Source organism: Coregonus lavaretus (genome assembly GCF_964263955.1).
Source record: "Coregonus lavaretus genome assembly, chromosome: 29".
NCBI lineage: Eukaryota > Metazoa > Chordata > Actinopteri > Salmoniformes > Salmonidae > Coregonus > Coregonus lavaretus.
The window spans coordinates 19,312,686-19,336,430 of NC_140016.1; the positions used below are offsets into that span (position 1 = coordinate 19,312,686).

Here is a 23,745-nt window from a genome sequence, read left to right on the forward strand (position 1 = left end):
TCCCCAGGTCTTGAGCTACGTTACCTATAAGAGACCCTGTCTTCATCTCCTCCGGAATGGAATACCGGATTTGACCACTCACAATATGACTGAGATAAAGGAGAAAAATCTGTACTTGCCACCGCAGTCCAAAACACAAACGCCATTTTTCGCATTTAGGTTGAAGGAATCCTTCCGAAGCCATAGTCAACAAATAATAAATCCAACAGAAATATTCCTTTTATCCTCAACAAATAGAAGAAATAGCGATATTTGACTTATTATTTAAATCCAGGCTATTTTCACCGTCCTCTTTAGATATCTGTATAGATCAGAGCGAGTGTCTCTCTGTCGCGCTCCACCTCGTATGAAGCGCAGAGTCTCTCCCTCTCCTCTGATAGAGCGCAGTGATAGGGGAGGGGACTCTACTGACTGACAACACTGGACAGAAATTATTTCACTGATCAACAGCGGCTCTCAGAGTTCAAAAAATGAAAACCACATTATATTTGAATCGGTAAGAACTTAGAAATGATTTAACAATTTACAGCACTAATTTATTCCCCAAATATTTCAAATAGCTAGTTGAACACTGTGCTGGGTGCAATCTATATAAATGAAACGTTCAATGGCTATAATACTTGGACCAGTAAGGCAAATAGCAATAATTTGATACTCAATCATGCCACTCTATCCTCTTAGCAATAGATTCGAACGTGCGTAAAAACATTTCCGTGGATCCGCCATCCAAAGCATTATTGAACAACATATTCCGTACGAAAGTGGGTTGGTTATATGACATATGACAAGCAGTTAACACTGTGCAAGGGACTCCATAGTGACTCTTTGTCATAACACTGCGGTTGGAGCAAGGGAGAGCAGCGTGTGCGAGCAGAGCAGACCTCTGCTGCTATCAGGACAGAAGTGGCGCTGTCCACAAAGAGTGTTCCTGAAATGGCCACACAGCCTACATTAATGCTAGTGTGATGAAAACAAATCAGTAGGTATACTATAAAAGCTCAAACTAACCAATAAACAAGTAATTGCTTCTATTGTAGCAATTAGTATGCTAACTTCGAAACCACAGTCTAAAAACTCAACTGGCAATGACGTTCTATAAAAGCCAAAGCTAACCACAACCAAACTTAACAGCTGATTTGCACAAATACTGTTAACTACAGAAATATTAAGTAGGCACAATAGGGGAAATGGTTACAAAGGACTCATTAAAAAAGTATTGAAAATATATATTCCAACCCAATGAGCAATACTGTTTAAACTCCAACACACTCACCTCCAGTGGGGAGTCTGGTTCATCCAGGATGTTCTGTTCACTCTGCATCCGCTTCATCGTCCCAGTAGAACTGGGGTCCATTATCAGTACGTTCTGACTACAGGGTCTGGAGAACTTACAGTCACTCTTTCTGGAGTCAGTCGTCCTGCACACCTCGTAATTGTACACGTGCTGTAGAGTTCCTGTCCCCAAAGTGTCTGCGTAACGCGGTGGATAATACGGAATAACCGGGAGATTGGAATGATAGAGGATGCGAGACTGTCTCCATCTGTATATTTTCACTGATATAATAACCACTAAACATGTGATGAACAGAAATGAAACTACAGCCAAAGCCAAGACTAAGTAAAAAGTCAGGTTGTCATTGTACTCTTTGTCGTGCGTAAAGTCAGTGAACTCCGAGAGCACTTCAGGGAAGCTGTCAGCCACCGCCACGTTAACATTGACTGTAGCTGAACGAGAGGGCTGCCCGTTGTCCTCCACTACAACAGTGAGCCTTTGTTTCACAGCATCTTTATCATTGACTTGGCGTATAGTTCTTATTTCTCCATTCTGTAAGCCCACTTCAAACAGCGCCCTGTCTGTCACTTTCTGCAGTTTATACGAGAGCCAGGCATTCTGTCCAGAGTCCACATCAACAGCCACCACTTTAGTGACAAGATAGCCCACGTCTGCTGAACGAGGCACCATTTCAGCTACCAGAGAGCTGCTAGTCTGGACTGGGTACAGAACCTGAGGCGTGTTGTCGTTCTGATCTTGGATGAAGATGGTGACAGTCACATTGCTACTGAGGGGAGGAGAGCCTCCGTCTTGTGCCTTAACCACGAGTTTAAGCTGTTTAATTTGTTCATAATCAAAAGAACGCACCGCATGTAAAACTCCGGTTTCAGAGTTAATGGATATATAAGTAGAGACTGGAGTTCCACTGATCTTCGTGTCATCCAAGAAGTAAGAGATTCTAGCATTTTGATTCCAGTCCGAATCCCAAGCGCTGACAGTAAATATGGACATTCCAGGAGAGTTATTCTCTGTGACGTATGCAGAGTATGAGCTCTGATGAAACAATGGGGCATTGTCATTTACGTCAGAGATTCTAAGGTGTAATGTCCTGGTGGTAGAGAGAGGCGGCGAACCAGAATCTGTCGCTGTTATGGTTATGTTGTATTCTGGTGTAGTTTCTCGGTCAAAAGTTGAATCTGTGATCAAATTGTAATAATTCGTCAGAGATGATTTGATCTTAAATGGGAGGTTCGTATCTATAGAGCACGTAACCTGACCATTCCGCTCAGAATCGACGTCTTTGACATTGATTATTGCAATGGTTGTTCCCAGAGGAGCATCTTCAGACACAGGGCTGGAGAAAGACATGACGTTTATAACAGGTGCGTTGTCATTTATGTCAACTATATCTATGACAACTTTACCGAGGTCTGTCAAACCACCTTGGTCTTTAGCCTCAACTCTAATTTCATATTTCTTGTCTTTTTCAAAATCTATTTGTCCAGCTACAGATATTTTGCCAGTTGTCCTGTCAATTTCAAATATATCTGCTAAGTTCCCTTTTAAATTAGAAAACGAATAAGTAACTAACCCATTCGAACCACTGTCTGCATCACTGGCATTTAAGGTTGTGATATAGGTGCCTTTCTGTGCGTTCTCCATCACAGTAGCCCTGTACACTGACTGGTTAAACACTGGCGCATTGTCATTGGCATCCAGGACAGTGATTTCTATATTTACTGTGCCAGATCTCTGCGGATTTCCACCGTCTACAGCGATCAGCTTTAAAGAGAGACGAGGACGATCCTCTCTATCTAACGGTTTCTGTAAAATCATTTCTGCAAACCTTCTACCATCAGGATTTGCATGCTGTTTCAGAATAAAATTGTCATTAGGGGTTAAAAAATAATTCTCTAAACCGTTAACTCCTACATCAAGATCCTCAGCACTCTCCAATACAAAACGAGAACCTAGAGTGGCAGATTCACTGATTTCAAATTTGATGTGATTATTCGGAAAAATAGGGGCATTATCATTTACATCCAAGATTTCCACAGTAACACGATGTAGCTCCATCGGCGTTTCCAGTATCATTTCGAAGTTGAAGCTACATGGTGTGACGTCGCCACAAAGCTGCTCTCGGTCTATTCTCTCACTCACGACTAGAATCCCTTTGTCTGTTTTCAGCTCTGTGTACTGAATGCTTTCTCCTGTCACGATACGGGCCCGACCCGCTCGGAGCCTTTTCAAATCCAACCCCAGGTCTTGAGCTACGTTACCGATAAGGGAACCTTTCTTCATCTCCTCCGGAATAGAATACCGTATTTGGCCACTGACAATATGACTGAAATACAGGAGAAAAATAAGTACTTGCCACCGCAGTTCAGAGCAGAAACGCCATTTTAGGCATTTAGGTTGAAGCAATCCTTCCGATGCCATAGCCAACAGAGAATACAACCAACACGAATATTCCTTATACCGCATCCTCAGAAACGACGAGCAAAGAGAAGAGTGATAGATGACTTGTTATTTTAATCCAGGCTATTTCAAATGTCCCCTCCGTGTATATATGGATCAGAGCGAATGTCTCTCTGTTGCGCCCCGCCTGGTATGAAGCGCAGTCTCTCCCTCTCCTCTGGTAGAGCGCAGTGATAGGGGAGGGGACTCTACTGGCTGACAACACTGGACAGAAATTATTTCGCTGATCAACAGCGGCCCTTAGAGTCCAAAAGACCAGATGACATTAACAATTTACAACTGTATAGAAACGTTTAAACACTTTACAGCACTACTTGCTTTACAAATAGGTAGTTATACACCGTGGCAGGTGCAACATAATTAAATACAACGTTCAAGTAGTAAAGTAATTTGACCAGCGGGGAAAATAGTATGATTTGATAATGATACATGTCACCCTCAAAAAACAAAAAAACATTTTGTGCGTAAAAAACACCATTTAAGCCATTACTGAACAATGCAGTGAGATAACATAGTTATTTTATTGCGATCAACACTGATCCAAGTGATTCTATGGACACTCTACAGCAAAGCTAATTTTGATCAAGCAGGACAAGGGATAGCACATTGTGTGAGAGAGCGGAGCAACCCCCTCCTCACCACCACAAAAGTGGCGCTGTCCACCTCGAGTTGTGCTGAAAGGAACTTACCACATGCAGTCTTACTGAGTATATTGTCACGTTCTACAAACTCAGACAGCGTGCATACTATAAAAGCCAAAACTAGCCAAAAAGTATTTCACCATGTAACGTTGACTAAAGAGATATGGTATAACGTAACCTAAAGGCACGAGAACACAATAGCTGATTTGGTTAAAAAGGACACTTTGGAGAGATGAATTGCGACACAAGATGCTATATTATTTAAACTCACCTCTAGTGGAGAGTCTGGTTCATCCAGAACGTTATTTTCACTCTGCATGCGCTGCATCGTCCCTGTAGAACTGGGGTCCATTATCAGTACGTTCTGACTACAGGGTCTGGTGTACTTACAGTCACTCTTTCTGGAGTCAGTCGTCCTGCACACCTCGTAATTGTACACGTGCTGTAGAGTTCCTGTCCCCAAAGTGTCTGCGTAACGCGGTGGATAATACGGAATAACCGGGAGATTGGAATGATAGAGGATGCGAGACTGTCTCCATCTGTATATTTTCACTGATATAATAACCACTAAACATGTGATGAACAGAAATGAGACTACAGCCAAAGCCAAGACTAAGTAAAAAGTCAGGTTGTCATTGTAGTCCTTGTCGTGCGTAAAGTCAGTGAACTCCGAGAGCACTTCAGGGAAGCTGTCCGCCACCGCCACGTTAACATTGACTGTAGCTGAACGAGAGGGCTGCCCGTTGTCCTCCACTACAACAGTGAGCCTTTGTTTCACAGCATCTTTATCATTGACTTGGCGTATAGTTCTTATTTCTCCATTCTGTAAGCCCACTTCAAACAGCGCCCTGTCCGTCGCTTTCTGCAGTTTATACGAGAGCCAGGCATTCTGTCCAGAGTCCACATCAACAGCCACCACTTTAGTGACAAGATAGCCCACATCTGCTGAACGAGGCACAATTTCAGCCACCAGAGAGCTGCTAGTCTGGACTGGGTACAGAACTTGAGGCGCGTTGTCGTTCTGATCTTGAATGAAGATGTTGACACTCACATTGCTACTGAGCGGGGGAGAGCCTCCGTCTTGCGCCTTAAGCACGAGTGTAAGCTGTTTGATTTGTTCGTAATCAAAGGAGCGCACAGCGTGTATCACCCCACTCTCTGCATTTACGGAAACATAAGCAGACACAGGAGTCCCGCTGACGTCAGTATCCTCCAGAATATAGGAAATACGAGCATTTTGATTGGAGTCGGTGTCTTTAGCTCTAACAGTAAATATAGAGACGCCTGGAGAGTTATTCTCTGGGATATAAGAGTTGTACACGCCCTGTGAAAAAACTGGGGCATTGTCGTTGACGTCAGACACCTTCAGGTGAAAGGTTCTCTTACTTGATAAAGGAGGCGACCCTGCGTCCGTGGCTACTACAGTTATGTTATATTCTGACATGCTCTCGCGGTCTAAAACAGCATCGGTTACCAAGGTGTAGTAATTTCTTAAATTAGATTTTATCTTGAAGGGGATGTTTTGGTCTAGGCTACAGCTCACATGTCCGTTTTCACCTGAATCAAAGTCTTTAACGTTGATGATACCGATGGTTGTACCGGGAGGAGAGTCTTCAGAAACCGGACTCGTGAATGACATGACACTTATTACAGGCTCATTGTCGTTTATATCAATGACCTCAACGATAACTTTACTGGAATCTGTTAAACCACCCTGGTCTTTTGCCTCAATTCTCAGTTCATACTTTTTATCTTTTTCATAATCAATCAACCCTGAAACGGATATTGTGCCTGTGTTTTCCTCGATTGCCAACACATCAGCTAGACCTCCATTCATGTCTGAAAAAAAGTATGTAACACAACTATTCGTCCCGCTGTCTGCATCACTGGCGTTGACTGTGGTAATATATGTGCCTTTCAGTGCGTTTTCCATCACAGTAGCCCTGTACACTGATTGGTTAAACACAGGAGCATTGTCATTGGCATCTAGGACAGTGATCTCTATATTTACGGTGCCAGATCTCTGCGGATTTCCACCGTCTACAGCGATTAGCCTTAAAGAAAGACGAGGATGCTCCTCTCTATCTAACGGTTTCTGGAGGACCATCTCTGCATATTTTTTTCCGTCTGCATTTGAATGTTGTTTTAGAATGAAATTATCGTTTGAACTTAAAACATACTCCCGCAGACTGTTAACTCCTACATCAGGGTCCTCTGCACTGGCTAAAGCGAAGCGCGCAGCAAGAACAGCGGATTCGCTGATTTCTAAATTAATTAGATTTTTCTTAAATATTGGAGAATTATCATTAATGTCCAGGATTTCTATAGTAATGTGATGGAGCTCCATGGGGTTTTCTAAAATTATTTCGAAGCTGAAGCTGCACGGTGTGACGTATCCACAAAGCTGCTCTCTGTCTATTCTCTCACTCACGACTAGAATCCCTTTGTCTGTCTTCAGCTCTGTGTACTGAATGCTTTCTCCGGTCACGATACGGGCCCGGCCGGCTCGGAGCCTTTTCAGATCTATCCCCAGGTCTTGAGCTACGTTACCGATAAGAGAACCTTTCTTCATCTCCTCCGGAATAGAATACCGGATTTGGCCACGTACAATATGACTGAAATACAGGAGAAAAAGCAGTACTTGCCATCGCAGTCCACAACACAAACGCCATTTTAGGCATTTAGGTTGAACACATCCTTCCAATGCCATAGCCAGCAAATAATAAATCCAACAGGAATATTCCTTATGCTATTTCCCAAGAAAATATGAGCAAAGAGAAGAGTATCGCAATAGTCGATGTATTATTTGAATCCAGGCTATTTTCACTTTCCCAGTGTATATGCTATCTGAACGTGTCTCGCGCCCCACCTCGTATGAAGTGCAGAGTCTCTCCCTCTCCTCTGGTAGAGCGCAGTGATAGGGGAGGGGACTCTACTGACTGACAACACCGGACAGAAATTATTTCACTGATCAACAGCGGCCATCAGAGTCCAAAACATGAACATCATAACAGTCTTGAAAGCCTAAAACCGTTCAGAACTGATTTATCACTGTACATCATGATTTATTTTTCCAAAAGAATCTATAAGCGAATCATTATCTAAACACAACTTTCTGCAATTTAAATAAATGCAACGTTCATCACTATAATTCTATGACCAGAAAAAAAAACTAATAAAAATGTTATAGCCTACTAAAAAATGCCACTATCCCATAAACCTCGGTAAGGATCGTGCATAAAAGAGTATTACACAACCGTCCTAACCACACCTGAACCACTTCAAACCAACATTGAAGTAGGTTGAAAGCAATATGCTTGGGAAAGGCTACAATCTATAGCGACATTTGATCAATAGACAGACAGAGGTAAGGATAATACACAGTGTGAGAGAGTGAAGCAGCCCTCTGCCGCTATTAAGACAGAAGTGTCGCTGTCCACACAGGGTGGAGCTGAAGCAACATCACAGTTCACAGTGTTAGAGAGTCACCAATATATCACAAGCACTAATAACGCTCAGCTCGAAATACATTTCTAAAAAATCTGCAGACATAGAACTCAGCACACATACAACATGAACTCCTGAGTGGCGCAGTGGTCTAAGGCACTGCATCGCAGTGCTAACTGTGCCACTAGAGATCCTGGTTCGATTCCATGCTCTGTCGCAGCCGGCCGCGACCGGGAGACTCATGGGCGGCGCACAATTGGCCCAGCGTCGTCCAGGTTAGGGGAGGGAATGGCCGGCAGGGATGTAGCTCAGTTGATAGAGCATGGCGTTTGCAATGCCAGGGTTGTGGGTTCGATTCCCACGGGGGGCCAGTATAAAAAAAATATGTATTCACTAACTGTAAGTCTGCTAAATGACGTAACTAAATCATTTTTTTTGTAGGTTACAAAAAAAATGCATAATCCTTGATTTCCCTCTAATATATCGAGAGGAGAAAGCAACCCAACCTCGAGTTATGAAGAAAAATAGTAAGGCATCAGAGGAAAACTGTTGAAAATGTTTTTAAAAGTCATATTGTAAAGCTGCAGGCCTACTCCCACAAAATGAGCTACATTATTTAAACTCACCTCTAGTGGAGAGTCAGGTTCATCCAATATGTTCTTTTCACTCTGCATCCGCTGCATCGTCCCTGTTGAACTGTGGTCCATTATCAGTACGTTCTGACTACAGGGTCTGGAGAACTTACAGTCACTCTTTCTGGAGTCAGTCGTCCTGCACACCTCGTAATTGTACACGTGCTGTAGAGTTCCTGTCCCCAAAGTGTCTGCGTAACGCGGTGGATAATACGGAATAACCGGGAGATTGGAATGATAGAGGATGCGAGACTGTCTCCATCTGTATATTTTCACTGATATAATAACCACTAAACATGTGATGAACAGAAATGAGACTACAGCCAAAGCCAAGACCAAGTAAAAAGTCAGGTTGTCATTGTACTCCTTGTCGTGCGTAAAGTCAGTGAACTCCGAGAGCACTTCAGGGAAGCTGTCCGCCACCGCCACGTTAACATTGACTGTAGCTGAACGAGAGGGCTGCCCGTTGTCCTCCACTACAACAGTGAGCCTTTGTTTCACAGCATCTTTATCATTGACTTGGCGTATAGTTCTTATTTCTCCATTCTGTAAGCCCACTTCAAAAAGCGCCCTGTCTGTGGCTTTCTGTAGTTTATACGAGAGCCAGGCATTCTGTCCAGAGTCCACATCAACAGCCACCACTTTAGTGACAAGATAGCCCACATCTGCTGAACGAGGCACAATTTCAGCCACCAGAGAGCTGCTAGTCTGGACTGGGTACAGAACCTGAGGCGAGTTGTCGTTCTGGTCCTGGATCATTATTTTTACAGTCATATTGCTACTGAGTGGAGGAGAGCCTCCGTCTTGCGCTTTAACAACGACTGTAAGCTGTTTAATTTGTTCATAATCAAAGGAACGAACCGCATATAAGACTCCAGTTTCAGAGTTAATGGATATATAAGTAGAGACTGGAGTTCCACTGATCTGCGTGTCCTCCAAGAGGTACGAGATTCTAGCGTTTTGATTCCAGTCAGAGTCCCGCGCACTGACAGTAAATATGGACATTCCAGGAGAGTTATTCTCTGTGACGTAAGCAGAGTATGAACTCTGATGAAACAATGGGGCATTGTCATTTACGTCAGAGATTCTAAGTTGTAATGTCCTGGTGCTAGAGAGGGGAGGCGAACCAGAATCTGTCGCTGTTATGGTTATGTTGTATTCTGGTGTCGTTTCTCTGTCTAAAGCTACATCTGAGATCAAATTATAATAACTACTTAACGACGACAGAATTTTAAATGGAAGGTTAGTATTTATAGAGCATGTAATCTGCCCGTTTCTCTCTGAATCAGCATCTTTAACATTTATAATAGCAATAGTGGTGCCAGGAGGAGCATCTTCAGACACAGGGCTGGAGAAAGACATGACGTTTATAACTGGTGCGTTGTCATTCACGTCTTGAACCTCAATAACAACTTTACTTGAGTCTGTTAAACCACCCTGATCCTTTGCCTCTACCCTGATTTCATATTTATTGTCCTTCTCATAATCTATCTGACCGGAAACAGAAATAGTCCCAGTCGCCATATCAATGCTAAATATGTCAACTGTATTCCCTTTCAATTTCGACAAATAGTAAGATATGTGTCCATTTGATCCACTGTCTGCATCGCTGGCATTTACGGTTGTGATATAGGTGCCTTTTGGAGCGTCTTCCATCACAGTAGCCCTGTAAAGTGACTGGTTAAACACAGGTGCATTGTCATTCACATCTAGGACAGTGATCTCTATATTTACTGTGCCAGATCTCTGTGGATTTCCACCGTCTACAGCGATTAGCTTTAAAGAGAGTCGAGGACGCTCCTCTCTGTCTAACGGTTTCTGAAGAACCATCTCAGCATATTTACTACCGTCCGGATTCGCATGTTGTTTTAGAATGAAATGATCATTAGGGGTTAAAATATAATTCTGAAGGGCGTTGAGGCCTACATCGGGATCCACTGCACTCTCTAGCAGAAATCGCGCACCAACAGTAGCCGATTCACTAATTTCAAATTGTATATATTGTATTGGAAAAGAAGGAGCATGGTCATTTACATCCAACATTTCTACAGTCACGCGATGTAACTCCATTGGATTTTCTAAAATGATTTCGAAGCTGAAGCTACATGGTGTGACGTCTCCACAAAGCTGCTCTCTGTCTATTCTCTCACTCACGACTAGAATCCCTTTGTCTGTCTTCAGCTCTGTGTACTGAATGCTTTCTCCGGTCACGATACGAGCCCGGCCGGCTCGGAGCCTTTTCAAATCTAACCCCAGGTCTTGAGCTACGTTACCGATAAGAGAACCTTTCTTCATCTCCTCCGGAATGGAATACCGGATTTGACCACTGACAATATGACTGAAATACAGGAGGAAAATAAATACTTGCCACCGCAGTCCACAACACAAACGCCATTTTACGCATTTAGGTTGAAGGAATCCTTCCGATGCCATAGTCAACGAATAATAAATCCAATACAAATATTCCGTACAATGCGTCCTCAGATACCACGAACAAACAGAAGAGTAATATTCTACGTATTATTTCAATACAGGCTATTTTCGTGTCCCCTTCCTTTATCTGTAACATGTATGGATCAGAGCGAGTGTGTCTCTGTCGCGCCCCGCCTCCTATGAAGCGCAGTCTCTCCCTCTCCTCTGGTAGAGCGAAGTGATAGGGGAGGGGACTCTACTGACTGACAACACTGGACAGAAATTATTTCACTGATCAACAGCGGCCCTCAGAGACCAAAACATGAACATCATAAAACACTTGAACATCTAAACCCGTTCAGAAATAATTTAACATAGTACAACATTATTTCCTTTATAAACTGATCCATATACAAATCCCTAGCTAAACACCTCACTTTCTGCTATCTAAATAAATGAACGTTCATCACTACAATTATATGACCAACAAATAAAAAAATTACAATTTTATAGCCTACTAAAGAATGCCACTATCCCATCAACCTCAGATTGGATCGTGCATAAAAATAAGTCCATGGAACAGCCGTCCAAACCATGACTCAACATTACACACCAATACCTATGCATTTTGACAGTAATATGCTTCGTAAAGGCTAAAATCTATAGCGACATTCAATAGGCAGAGGTACGAACAAGGGATAATACACAGTGTGAGAGAGCGAAGCAGCCCTCTGCTGCTATGAAGACAGAAGTGTCGCTGTCCACACAGCGTGGTGCTGAAGCAACATTGCAGCACTACAGAGTTACAAATATATCACAACCACTAACGCTCTGTTCGAAATAGGCTATATTTCTAAAAACGCAGCACACATACAACACAACCTAAACCTTTTTTATAGGTTACTAAAACAATACATAATCCTTGATTTACCGCTATAAAATTGAGAAGAGAGAGCAACCCTACTTCTGAGATACCGATAGAAAGAGTATGGCACCAGGGTAAAATAGTTGAGAAAAAAAGGCATATTGTAAAGATATACTCCAACAAAATGAGCTACATTATTTAAAGGACAATAAACTCACCTCTTGGGGAGAATCACGATCATCCAATATGTTATTTTCACTCTGCATCCGCTGCATCGTCCCTGTAGAACTGGGGTCCATTATAAGTACGTTCTGACTACAGGGTCTGGCGAACTTATAGTCACTCTTTCTGGAGTCAGTCGTCCTGCACACCTCATAATTGTACACGTGCTGTAGAGTTCCTGTCCCCAAAGTGTCTGCATAACGCGGTGGATAATACGGAATAACCGGGAGATTGGAATGATAGAGGATGCGAGACTGTCTCCATCTGTATATTTTCACTGATATAATAACCACTAAACATGTGATGAACAGAAATGAGACTACAGCCAAAGCCAAGACCAAGTAAAAAGTCAGGTTGTCATTGTACTCCTTGTCGTGCGTAATGTCAGTGAACTCCGAGAGCACTTCAGGGAAGCTGTCCGCCACCGCCACGTTAACATTGACTGTAGCTGAACGAGAGGGCTGCCCGTTGTCCTCCACTACAACAGTGAGCCTTTGTTTCACAGCATCTTTATCAGTGACTTGGCGTATAGTTCTTATTTCTCCATTCTGTAAGCCCACTTCAAACAGCGCCCTGTCTGTCGCTTTTTTCAGTTTATAAGAGAGCCAGGCATTCTGTCCAGAGTCCACATCAACAGCCACCACTTTAGTGACAAGATAGCCCACATCTGCTGAACGAGGCACCATTTCAGCCACCAGAGAGCTGCTAGTCTGGACTGGGTACAGAACCTGAGGCGCGTTATCGTTCTGGTCAAGGATGCTGATTTTGACTGTTGCATTGCTGCTGAGAGGCGGGGAGCCTCCATCTTGAGCTTTAATATACATCTCAAATGATTTAGTTTGCTCATAATCGAAGGAGCGCACCGCTTGGATGGCACCTGTCTCTGCATTAACAGAGATGTAAGACGATATCGGATTCCCATTAAATTGAGAATCTATGAGCAGGTAGGACATGTGTGCGTTCTGACCCCAATCTGAGTCGTGAGCCTTTACAGAAAACACTGACCCCTCCGGAGCGTTGTTTTCCATAACAACGGCAAAGTATAAGCTCCGCTCAAAAACGGGTGCATTGTCATTAACGTCTGAGATTCTCAGTGTGATGGTTTTATTGGCCGAGAGGGGCGGGGTACCCTCATCTACGGCCGTGAATGTAATGTTATATTCGGCATTTCGCTCTCTGTCCAAAACACCATCCGTCACAAGGGTGTAATAGCTCTTTAGAGACGACTGGATGGCAAACGGGATCATAGTATTTATCGAACATTCTACCTTTCCGTTTTTACCAGAGTCTATGTCTTTGACATTTATGATAGCCACGGTTGTGCCACTGATCGAATCTTCAGATATTGGACTCGAGAATGACGTTAGTGTAATCAAGGGGACATTGTCATTCACATCAATAACGTCAATAACTACTTTTGTGGAGTCCATTTGTCCTCCTTGGTCTTTAGCCTGTAAACCTAGTTCATATTGCTTATTCTTTTCATAATCAATTTGGCCAGTAACTGTTATTTTGCCTGTATTTTCATCTAAAGAAAATAATTCTGCGATGTCAGGAGGTACACGAGCGAAATGGTAAGTGACATGACCGTATGGGCCCTCATCTGCGTCAGTGGCACTTACAGTGGTCACTACAGTGCCTTTGGCTGCATTTTCGGTTACCGACGCTTTAAAAATCGGATGCATAAAAATGGGACCATTATCATTGGCATCAAGCACAGTTATGTGTATTTTAAGTGCTCCAGATCTCTGCGGGTCCCCGCTGTCCACAGCAGTCAAGGTGAGAAGCAGGTTATCCCTTTTTTCTCGGTCTAAAGGCGCATACAGATACATCTCCACATATTTACTGTCATCAGGACCAGTCTGGATTTTAATGCTGAAATGATCAGTAGGGTGCAAGGTGTAGCCTTGCAGTGTATTGATACCGACATCTGGGTCTGTCGCACTCTCCTGTAATATCCTCGTACCCGGCAGAGTAGACTCTGAGATTTCTAATTTAATTTCTTTTTCAGTAAAGAATGGGGCATTATCGTTAACATCTAGTATTTCCACCACAATGCTAAGCAGCTGCATAGGATTCATCATAATCATCTCGAAGCTCAAGCTGCAGGGCGATGTCTGTCCGCAAAGCTGCTCCCTGTCTATCCTCTCTCCTACGACCAATGTCCCTTTGTCTACATCCAACCTGATATACTCGCTGCTATCGCCGCTAACAATGCGAGCACCACCCGATTTCATTCGTTTAGCATTAATTCCTAAATCATCCGCCAAATTTCCAACAAACGAGCCCTTTCTCATCTCCTCTGGGATAGAATAACGAATCTGCCCGAGAATCATCTGGGCGAGGCAAACAAGAATAAAGGCCTGTACTTGCCGTTTAAGCGAGCGTCCATTTCTTGCAGAAGCCGTGGCCCCAAACCAAATAATCGAATTCCACATGGTAAAATGTCAAATAAGATCACACAAGCTATATCCAAATTCGATGAAACACAACTGGTCACTGCTGAGACTCTTAGCTAGAATCCATCACTGTAATAGCTCGTGTCGATATCAAAAAGGATACAGAAAAAAGAGAGATTCAAGAGCGCATTCGTGCTGATCCCTCACTGACATACTGAGGGAATATGGGAGGTACTGGGGAGGTATAGCAGTATTTACATCGGTTCAAGTTTGCTTTCAAGACCAACAGCGACCCTCAGAGTCCGATATGAAAATAGTTGGTAGTCAGTCAATATAAAGACATGAGAAACGCATGCAATCATATTCTCTCTGTTATCAACGAAAAGTTGACTTCATGTATTACAAACAACCAAACAGTTATTTGATTAAGGAGAAAGACCACAACGAGATAGATGATGTAAACAGCACACAACACTTCACGAATTCTCCTTGAAACCATGATTAATAACCTGGTTCAAAACACGAGGAGCACAATGCCAGCATGATACATTTCACCCATACCACCAAAGGACATTATGAGACATTTCAACATTCTCTGATGTTTTACTATGACACGTTGGACACATTGATGAGATGTGTTTCAATACAATTTGCTATAATTTAAACTCATTAAACTCACCTCAAATGGAGAGTCTGGTTCATCCAATATGTTCTTTTCACTCTGCATCCGCTGCATCGTCCCTGTAGAACTGGGGTCCATTATAAGTACGTTCTGACTACAGGGTCTGGAGAACTTACAGTCACTCTTTCTGGAGTCAGTCGTCCTGCACACCTCGTAATTGTACACGTGCTGTAGAGTTCCTGTCCCCAAAGTGTCTGCGTAACGCGGTGGATAATACGGAATAACCGGGAGATTGGAATGATAGAGGATGCGAGACTGTCTCCATCTGTATATTTTCACTGATATAATAACCACTAAACATGTGATGAACAGAAATGACACTACAGCCAAAGCCAAGACTAAGTAAAAAGTCAGGTTGTCATTGTAGTCCTTGTCGTGCGTTAAGTCAGTGAACTCCGAGAGCACTTCAGGGAAGCTGTCCGCCACCGCCACGTTAACATTGACTGTAGCTGAACGAGAGGGCTGCCCGTTGTCCTCCACTACAATAGTGAGCCTTTGTTTCACAGCATCTTTATCATTGACTTGGCGTATAGTTCTTATTTCTCCATTCTGTAAGCCTACTTCAAACAGCGCCCTGTCTGTCGCTTTCTGCAGTTTATAGGAGAGCCAGGCATTCTGTCCAGAGTCCACATCAACAGCTACGACTTTTGTGACAAGATAGCCCACATCTGCTGAACGAGGCACCATTTCAGCCACCAGAGAGCTGCTAGTCTGGACTGGGTACAGAACCTGAGGCGCGTTGTCGTTCTGGTCCTGGACTAATAGTCTAACAGCGACCACTGAACTGAGAGGTGGAGACCCCCCATCACGGGCAGTGACGTTGAATTGAAACGACTTGAATTGTTCATAATCGAATGACCTAACAGCATGGATTGCGCCATTTTCTGAATTGACTGAGACGAAAGACGAAACAGGCACTCCGTTAACTTGTTTATCATCGAGAAAGTAGGAGACACGGGCATTTTGACCCCAGTCAGCATCACTCGCTCTCACCGAGAATATAGAAAACCCTGGCGAGTTGTTTTCCTGAATAGACTTATTATATACAGGTTGATCAAACTTGGGTGGGTTGTCATTCACATCTGAGATTTTAACAGTTATGTTCTTATTGCTGGAGAGAGGCGCAGAGCCTTCATCTGAAACTGAAATAGTGACGTTATACTCAGACACGGTTTCTCTATCCAAGGGACTTTCAGTGACTATTGTATAATATTCCGTTAACGATGACTCTATTTTGAAAGGGATATCTGCGTTAATAGTGCACTGTACAACACCGTTAATATCAGAGTCTGCATCTTCTACATTAATAACAGCTACAGTGGTTCCAGGGGGAGAATCCTCAGGAATCGAGTTTGAAAATGACATAAGCTGTATGGTTGGAACGTTGTCATTTTCATCAGTAATTTGAATGACAACCTTACACGTATCAGAGAGGCTACCGCTATCTTTTGCCAGAACATTTAATTGATAGTATTTTGTTTTTTCAAAATCCAGTTTTCCTATCACTATAATCTCTCCAGTAGCCACATTAAGCTCAAACAGCTCCTTCGCCTCTTTAGCAACATGAGCGATGGAGAAAGTGACCTCTCCATTCACCCCCTGGTCTGCATCATTTGCACTAAGGGTAGTTACAAACGTACCAACAGGGGAATTCTCATTCACATTAGCTTTGTAAACGGGCTGGCCACAAACTGGTGCGTTGTCATTCACATCCCTGACAGTAATATCGATGCGGACAGTGCCAGATCTCTGAGGCTCCCCCCCATCAGTCGCAGTCAGCACCAGCGAAAGCGTCTCCTGTTTCTCCCTATCTAAAGGGTTTTCCAGGATCATCTCGACGTATTTAACTCCATCTGGTTGGCTGTGTACCTCTAATTTAAAATGATTTGTCGGTTTTAGTGAATAATTCTGTATACCGTTAACACCAACGTCAGGGTCGACGGCGCTCTCCAGAGAAAAGCGCGCCCCGGACACAGCAGATTCACTGATTTCCAAATTAATTTCATCCTTTGGAAAGCACGGGGTGTTATCGTTAATGTCACGAACCTCTACTGTAACTCGATATAACTGAATGGGGTTTTCTATGATAAGCTCAAAGCTGAAGCTACAAGGCGTAGTCTGTCCGCAGAGCTCCTCTCGGTCGATTCTCTCTTTAACAACGAGGAGCCCTTTGTCTCGGTTCAGATCTACATACTGTCGTGCTCCTTTTGTTATAATGCGAGCTTTACCCGCCACTAGCCTCTTCACCTCCAAACCCAAATCTCTACCAATGTTTCCAACGATCGAACCCTCTGACTGCTCCTCGGGTATGGAATACCGTGCCTGCCCTGTAACAGAATCTAGGGCGCACGGACAAAGAATGAAAAACAGTACTTGCCACCAGCCTCTGCGGCCTGTCGTACACCAATCATCCATTCCACCGAATAAAAACAGATCACCCTTATATTTACTGCTTTTGGTTATATATTATCGATCATCAGTACATCCAGAAATGAAGAAAAAAAATCGACTTTATTTCCCAGAGAAACGAAATAAAAGAATCCGTGAGGACGTTTATACCAAGAGCTCTCGGTCCGTTTGAGAAGGTCTCTGTGTGCGTCGATCAGTAAGAGAGAGTATAGGATGGGCCGCTGCGCCACCCAGAGAGAGAATTAACGTGAATATACTATCATTGATCAACAGCGGCACTCAGAGTCCGAACACGACAAACGCACTATAGAAACTATGCGACAGTATCCAAATGTATTATACAAAACGTCAACCAATAATCAATAACGCACAGCGCAGGCAATGTAAGATGTTATTGCATAACCATACATTGAAAACTACATCATCTATATTGTGCTTTAGGAATAAATTGAATTCATACATAGCTACACAATAAGATTATTTTTTTAAAAGTATAAACTAATTGAATCAATTTCAAAATGTTTCAGGCTACTGTAAATATAAGCACCACCGAACAGCAATGGTCTGAGGGTTCATCATCTTGGCAGTGGACAGTGACAGTGCATATGTTGCCCATATCGTCTTCCCAATAAATATGTAATCTTTCCTCTCAGTAACTAATCATCAATGAAATAGTGTTTTACCTACTACCTCAAAGCTTGAAAACGGTATGCTGTTTACCCTAAGCATTCTTACGCATGAAGTAGGCCTACATCACACAAAAATAACACTCGTTCAATAGACAACGGTTAAAAAGAGGCAATGCATACGCTGTAGTGAGCGGAGCAGTCCTAGGCTCGCTATCATGACAAAACAGGCGCTGTCCACATCGAGGTTGTGCAGAAAAAGCCGTATAACGTTACACCATTCTATCACTTAGCTGTTAAACTCAGTTAGAAATAATTTTATAGAAATTCAGCAGGCATTCTACACAAATCAAAGCTCACCAAAAACTATTTTTGACTTCGTTACAAACAATATATAACCTTTGATTTACCAAAAAGAAGACAGATCATGAGAAAAGGAGCCTCGAGTCTCCAGAAGAAAATAGCTGAAAACGAAACGGAAATAAAGGGAACTGCAAGACAATGGCTTTGCTAAAACAAACTCACCTCTAGTGGAGAGTCTGGTTCATCCAGGATGTTCTTTTCACTCCGCATCCGCTGCATCGTCCCTGTAGAACTGGGGTCCATTATCAGTACGTTCTGACTACAGGGTCTGGCGAACTTACAGTCACTCTTTCTGGAGTCAGTCGTCCTGCACACCTCGTAATTGTACACGTGCTGTAGAGTTCCTGTCCCCAAAGTGTCTGCGTAACGCGGTGGATAATACGGAATAACCGGGAGATTGGAATGATAGAGGATGCGAGACTGTCTCCATCTGTATATTTTCACTGATATAATAACCACTAAACATGTGATGAACAGAAATGACACTACAGCCAAAGCCAAGACTAAGTAAAAAGTCAGGTTGTCATTGTACTCCTTGTCGTGCGTAAAGTCAGTGAACTCCGAGAGCACTTCAGGGAAGTTGTCCGCCACCGCCACGTTAACATTGACTGTAGCTGAACGAGAGGGCTGCCCGTTGTCCTCCACTACAACAGTGAGCCTTTGTTTCACAGCATCTTTATCATTGACTTGGCGTATAGTTCTTATTTCTCCATTCTGTAAGCCTACTTCAAACAGCGCCCTGTCTGCCGCTTTCTGCAGTTTATACGAGAGCCAGGCATTCTGTCCAGAGTCCACATCAACAGCCACCACTTTAGTGACAAGATAGCCCACATCTGCTGAACGAGGCACCATTTCAGCCACCAGAGAGCTGCTAGTCTGGACTGGGTACAGAACCTGAGGCGCGTTGTCGTTCTGGTCCTGGACTAATAGTCTAACAGCGACCACTGAACTGAGAGGTGGAGACCCCCCATCACGGGCAGTGACGTTGAATTGAAACGACTTGATTTGTTCATAATCGAATGACCTAACAGCATAGATGGCGCCATTTTCTGAATTTACTGAGACGAAAGATGAAACAGTCACCCCGTTAACTTGTTTATCATCGAGAAAGTAGGAAACACGGGCATTTTGACCCCAGTCAGCATCACTCGCTCTCACCGAGAATATAGAAAACCCTGGCGAGTTGTTTTCCTGAAGGGACTTACTATATACAGGTTGATCAAACTTGGGTGGGTTGTCATTAACATCTGATACTTTAACAGTTATGTTCTTATTGCTGGACAGAGGCGGGGAGCCTTCATCAGAAACTGTAATAGTAACGTTATACTCAGACACGGTTTCTCTATCCAAGGTGCTTTCAGTGACTATTGTATAATAATCAGTTAATGATGACTCTATTTTGAACGGAATATCTGCGTTAATAGAGCAAAGAACGACACCGTTGCTGTCTGAGTCTGCGTCCTCTACATTAATAACAGCTACAGTGGTACCAGGGGGAGAATCCTCTGGAATCGAATTAGAAAATGACATGAGTTGTATTGTGGGGACATTATCGTTTTCATCAACAATTTGAATGACAACTTTACAAGTATCCGTAAACCCACCGTGGTCGCTCGCCTGAACATTTAACTGATAATTCCTTGATTTTTCAAAATCCAGTCTTCCTACCACTTTAATCTCTCCAGTATCCACGTTGAGCTCAAAAAGCTCCTTCGCCTCTTTAGCAACATGAGCGATGGAGAAAGTGACCTCTCCATTCACCCCCTGGTCTGAATCATTTGCACTAACGGTGGTTATCAAAGTGCCTTTTGGAGAGCTCTCTTTAACGTCTGTTTTATAAACTGGTTGACCACATACTGGCGCATTATCATTGGCATCCAGCACGGTAATATGGATGCGGACAGTTCCAGATTGCTGAGGCTCGCCTCTGTCAGTAGCAATAAGCATCAGCGACAGACTCTCCTGTTTCTCTCTGTCTAGGGGGGTTTGCAAAACCATCTCAATGTATTTGCCACCGTCAGATTGGCTGTGTACCTCTAATTTAAAATGATCTGTCGGTTTTAGAGAATAATTCTGTATACCGTTAACACCAACGTCAGGGTCGACGGCGCTCTCCAGAGAAAAGCGCGCCCCGGACACCGCAGACTCACTGATTTTGAAATTGATTTCATCCTTTGGAAAGGATGGTGTGTTATCGTTAATGTCACGAACTTCGATTGTGACTCGAAATAACTGAATGGGGTTTTCTATGATAAGCTCAAAGCTGAAGCTACAAGGCGTAGTCTGTCCGCAGAGCTCCTCTCGGTCGATTCTCTCTTTGACAACGAGTAGCCCTTTGTCTCGGTTCAGATCTACATACTGTCGTGCTCCTTTTGTTATAATGCGAGCTTTACCCGCCACTAGCCTCTTCACCTCCAAACCCAAATCTCTACCAATGTTTCCAACGATCGAACCCTCTGACTGCTCCTCGGGTATGGAATACCGTGCCTGCCCTGTAACATAATCTAGGGCGCAAAGACAAAGAATGAAAAACAGTACTTGCCACCAGCCTCTGCGGCCTGTCGTACTCCTCCAATCACCCATTCCACCGAATAAAAACAGATCACCCTTATATTTACTGCTTTTGGTTATATAATATCGATCATCAGTACATCCAGAAATGAAAAATAAAAATAAACTACAGTTCCCAGAGAAACGAATGAAAATAATCCGTGAAGACGTTTATACCAAGAGCTGTCGGTCCGTTTGAGGTCTCTGTGTGCGTGAATCAGTTAGAGAGAATATAGGATGGGCCACTGCGCCACCCAGAGAGAGAATTAACCTGTAGAGACAATAATTGATCAACAGCGGCACTCAGAGTGCGAACACGGCAAATGCACTGCAGAAATTACACAATCCACATGCACCAAAACGTCAATATGCGTTCAATAACGCACAGCCCATGCAAGTTACGATGTCATAAAAAAATCAAGCATTGAAAACAGAAGTATTTCTTATGCTTCAGGAAGAAGAAAATGTGATATAGATAGCTACACAAGAAGACCAAATTAATGAAATGTATAACTAGTCGAATCAATCTCAGAATGTGTCAGGCTACTGTAAATGCACTATAAGCAACACCGAAGAGCAACGGTCTGAGGGTTCAGCGCCAGGGCGATGGACAGAGACAGATCGCTTGAGTGTCGTGGAAAAAACTGTGCATATAATTCCACATGCCATTTTCCTTATAAATATGTGCTCTTTCCACTCACTATCTAATCATTAATGCAACAGTGTTTTACCAACTACCTAAAAGCTCGAAAAAGCTGAATGCTGTTTAGCCTAAGCATTTTTACACGTACAGTAGGTCTACTTAACAGACAAATAACAGTTGTTCAGCAGCCAGTGGTTGAAAATAGGCAATGCATACAAGGTATGAGTGAGCGGAGCTCCTATGCTCGCTATTAAGACAACATATGTGCTGTCCACACGGTGTGGTTCTGAAACAGCCTTACAACGTCACGTTGTATCACTTAGCTGACCTACAACTATTGTTTTTGTTGCTAAAAATGTACAATCTTTCATTGACCAAAAAGAAAAGAGAGATGCTGAGAAAAACGAGCCCCGAAGCTCCAGAAGAAAATAGTTGTAAAATGGCAAAAAATAAATAATAATTGCAACAATTAATTTGCTTCAATAAACTCACCTCTATTGGCGAGTCTGGTTCATCCAATATGTTATTTTCGCTCTGCATGCGCTGCATCGTCCCTGTAGATCTGGGGTCCATTATCAATACGTTCTGACTACAGGGTCTGGCAAACTTAAAGTCACTCTTTCTGGAGTCCGTCGTCCTGCACACCTCGTAATTGTACACGTGCTGTAGAGTTCCTGTCCCCAAAGTGTCTGCGTAACGCGGTGGATAATACGGAATCACCGGGAGATTGGAATGATAGAGGATGCGAGACTGTCTCCATCTGTATATTTTCACTGATATAATAACCACTAAACATGTGATGAACAGAAATGAGACTACAGCCAAAGCCAAGACTAAGTAAAAAGTCAGGTTGTCATTGTACTCCGTGTCATGCGTAAAGTCAGTGAACTCCGAGAGCACTTCAGGGAAGCTGTCCGCCACCGCCACGTTAACATTGACTGTAGCTGAACGAGAGGGCTGCCCGTTGTCCTCCACTACAACAGTGAGCCTTTGTTTCACAGCATCTTTATCATTGACTTGGCGTATAGTTCTTATTTCTCCATTCTGTAAGCCCACTTCAAACAGCGCCCTGTCTGTCGCTTTCTGCAGTTTATAAGAGAGCCAGGCATTCTGTCCAGAGTCCACATCAACAGCCACCACTTTAGTGACAAGATAGCCCACATCTGCTGAACGAGGCACCATTTCAGCCACCAGAGAGCTGCTAGTCGGGACTGGGTACAGAACCTGAGGCGCGTTGTCGTTCTGGTCTTGTACATATATCAGAACAGTTGTATTACTACTAAGATGTGGTGAGCCTCCGTCTTGAGCTTTGACGTGTATTTTGAACTCCTTAACCTGTTCATAATCCAGTGAGCGCACTGAGTGAATCACACCGTTCTCAGAGTTAATTGAGAAATAGTTGGAGACTGGGTTTCCGTTTAGCTCACTGTCAATTAGATAATAAGAGATTCGTGCGTTTTGGCCCCTATCTGGATCCGTCGCTTGAATAGCGAGCACTGAAACACCGGGAGAATTGTTTTCCATAACGTGCGTGCTATACACATTTTGACTAAAAGCTGGTGCGTTGTCATTAACATCAGTGATGTCTAAAACGACAGTTTTCATGCTTGATAACGGAGGTAAACCTTCATCGGTGGCAGTGAGGGTAATGTTGTAGCTAGACACTTTCTCCCGGTCTAAGCTCTTCTCAGTTACCAAGGTGTAGTAGTTTCTAAGAGACGTCTTTATCTTAAAAGGGAGATTTTCGTTGATGTTTAAACGCACCTGTCCGTTTTTACCAGAGTCTACATCCTGGACACTTATCAATGCCACAACAGTACCAGGGATAGAATCCTCTGCGATTTTACCCGAAAACGATGTCATGGTTATGATCGGAGTGTTATCATTCACATCTAGGATATCAATAATTAATTTACTCGCACTTGTCAGACCCCATGGGTCTTTAGCTTGAATGTTTATCTCGTAATTCTGAACAGTTTCGTAATCTATGGCACCAGTTACTTTAATCTCCCCGGTATAGGGATCTATATTGAACAAGGGTGGGGTACCCTCATCCATATGTGTGAAGGAATACGTCACATTTCCGTTATACCCTTGATCTGC

At 43.2% G+C, this 23,745-nt stretch overlaps 4 protein-coding genes and 3 pseudogenes across 7 annotated transcripts; all 7 read right to left on the reverse strand.

The window, feature by feature from the left end:
- Positions 1-1,150: 1,150 nt before the first annotated feature.
- LOC311104575 (protocadherin gamma-A3-like) lies at positions 1,151-4,445 on the reverse strand (the record flags this gene model as incomplete). Its single annotated transcript, XM_084146445.1, has 3 exons — positions 1,151-1,154; positions 1,251-3,617; positions 4,441-4,445. The coding sequence occupies 3 exons, from the start codon at positions 4,443-4,445 to the stop codon at positions 1,151-1,153; spliced, it is 2,376 nt and encodes a 791-aa protein (XP_084002571.1).
- A 125-nt stretch (positions 4,446-4,570) lies between these two features.
- Positions 4,571-7,102, reverse strand: LOC311104576 (protocadherin gamma-A11-like; the record flags this gene model as incomplete). Its single annotated transcript, XM_084146446.1, has 1 exon — positions 4,571-7,102. One exon carries the CDS (start codon positions 7,100-7,102, stop codon positions 4,571-4,573), a length of 2,532 nt encoding a protein of 843 aa, XP_084002572.1.
- Positions 7,103-8,601: 1,499 nt separating this feature from the next.
- On the reverse strand, positions 8,602-10,866 carry LOC311104578 (protocadherin gamma-A6-like; annotated as a pseudogene). Its single transcript has 2 exons — positions 10,836-10,866; positions 8,602-9,661 (listed from the first exon to the last, which is right to left on the reverse strand). The product of its transcript is annotated as a protocadherin gamma-A6-like (transcript).
- A 1,254-nt stretch (positions 10,867-12,120) lies between these two features.
- LOC311104579 (protocadherin gamma-A5-like) lies at positions 12,121-13,400 on the reverse strand (the record flags this gene model as incomplete). The annotated part of the gene is given in 2 exon segments (XM_084146456.1): positions 12,121-12,158; positions 12,161-13,400. Coding segments are annotated over 2 exon segments (1,278 nt in total).
- A 1,738-nt stretch (positions 13,401-15,138) lies between these two features.
- LOC311104580 (protocadherin gamma-A1-like) lies at positions 15,139-16,884 on the reverse strand (annotated as a pseudogene). The gene is made up of 2 exons: positions 16,692-16,884; positions 15,139-16,193 (listed from the first exon to the last, which is right to left on the reverse strand). The product of its transcript is annotated as a protocadherin gamma-A1-like (transcript).
- Positions 16,885-18,181: 1,297 nt separating this feature from the next.
- On the reverse strand, positions 18,182-23,505 carry LOC311104581 (protocadherin gamma-A5-like; the record flags this gene model as incomplete). Its single annotated transcript, XM_084146457.1, has 3 exons — positions 18,182-18,208; positions 18,612-19,498; positions 23,016-23,505. 3 exons carry the CDS (start codon positions 23,503-23,505, stop codon positions 18,182-18,184), a joined length of 1,404 nt encoding a protein of 467 aa, XP_084002583.1.
- LOC311104959 (protocadherin gamma-A8-like) lies at positions 22,256-23,010 on the reverse strand (annotated as a pseudogene). The gene has a single exon. The product of its transcript is annotated as a protocadherin gamma-A8-like (transcript).
- Positions 23,506-23,745: the final 240 nt, after the last annotated feature.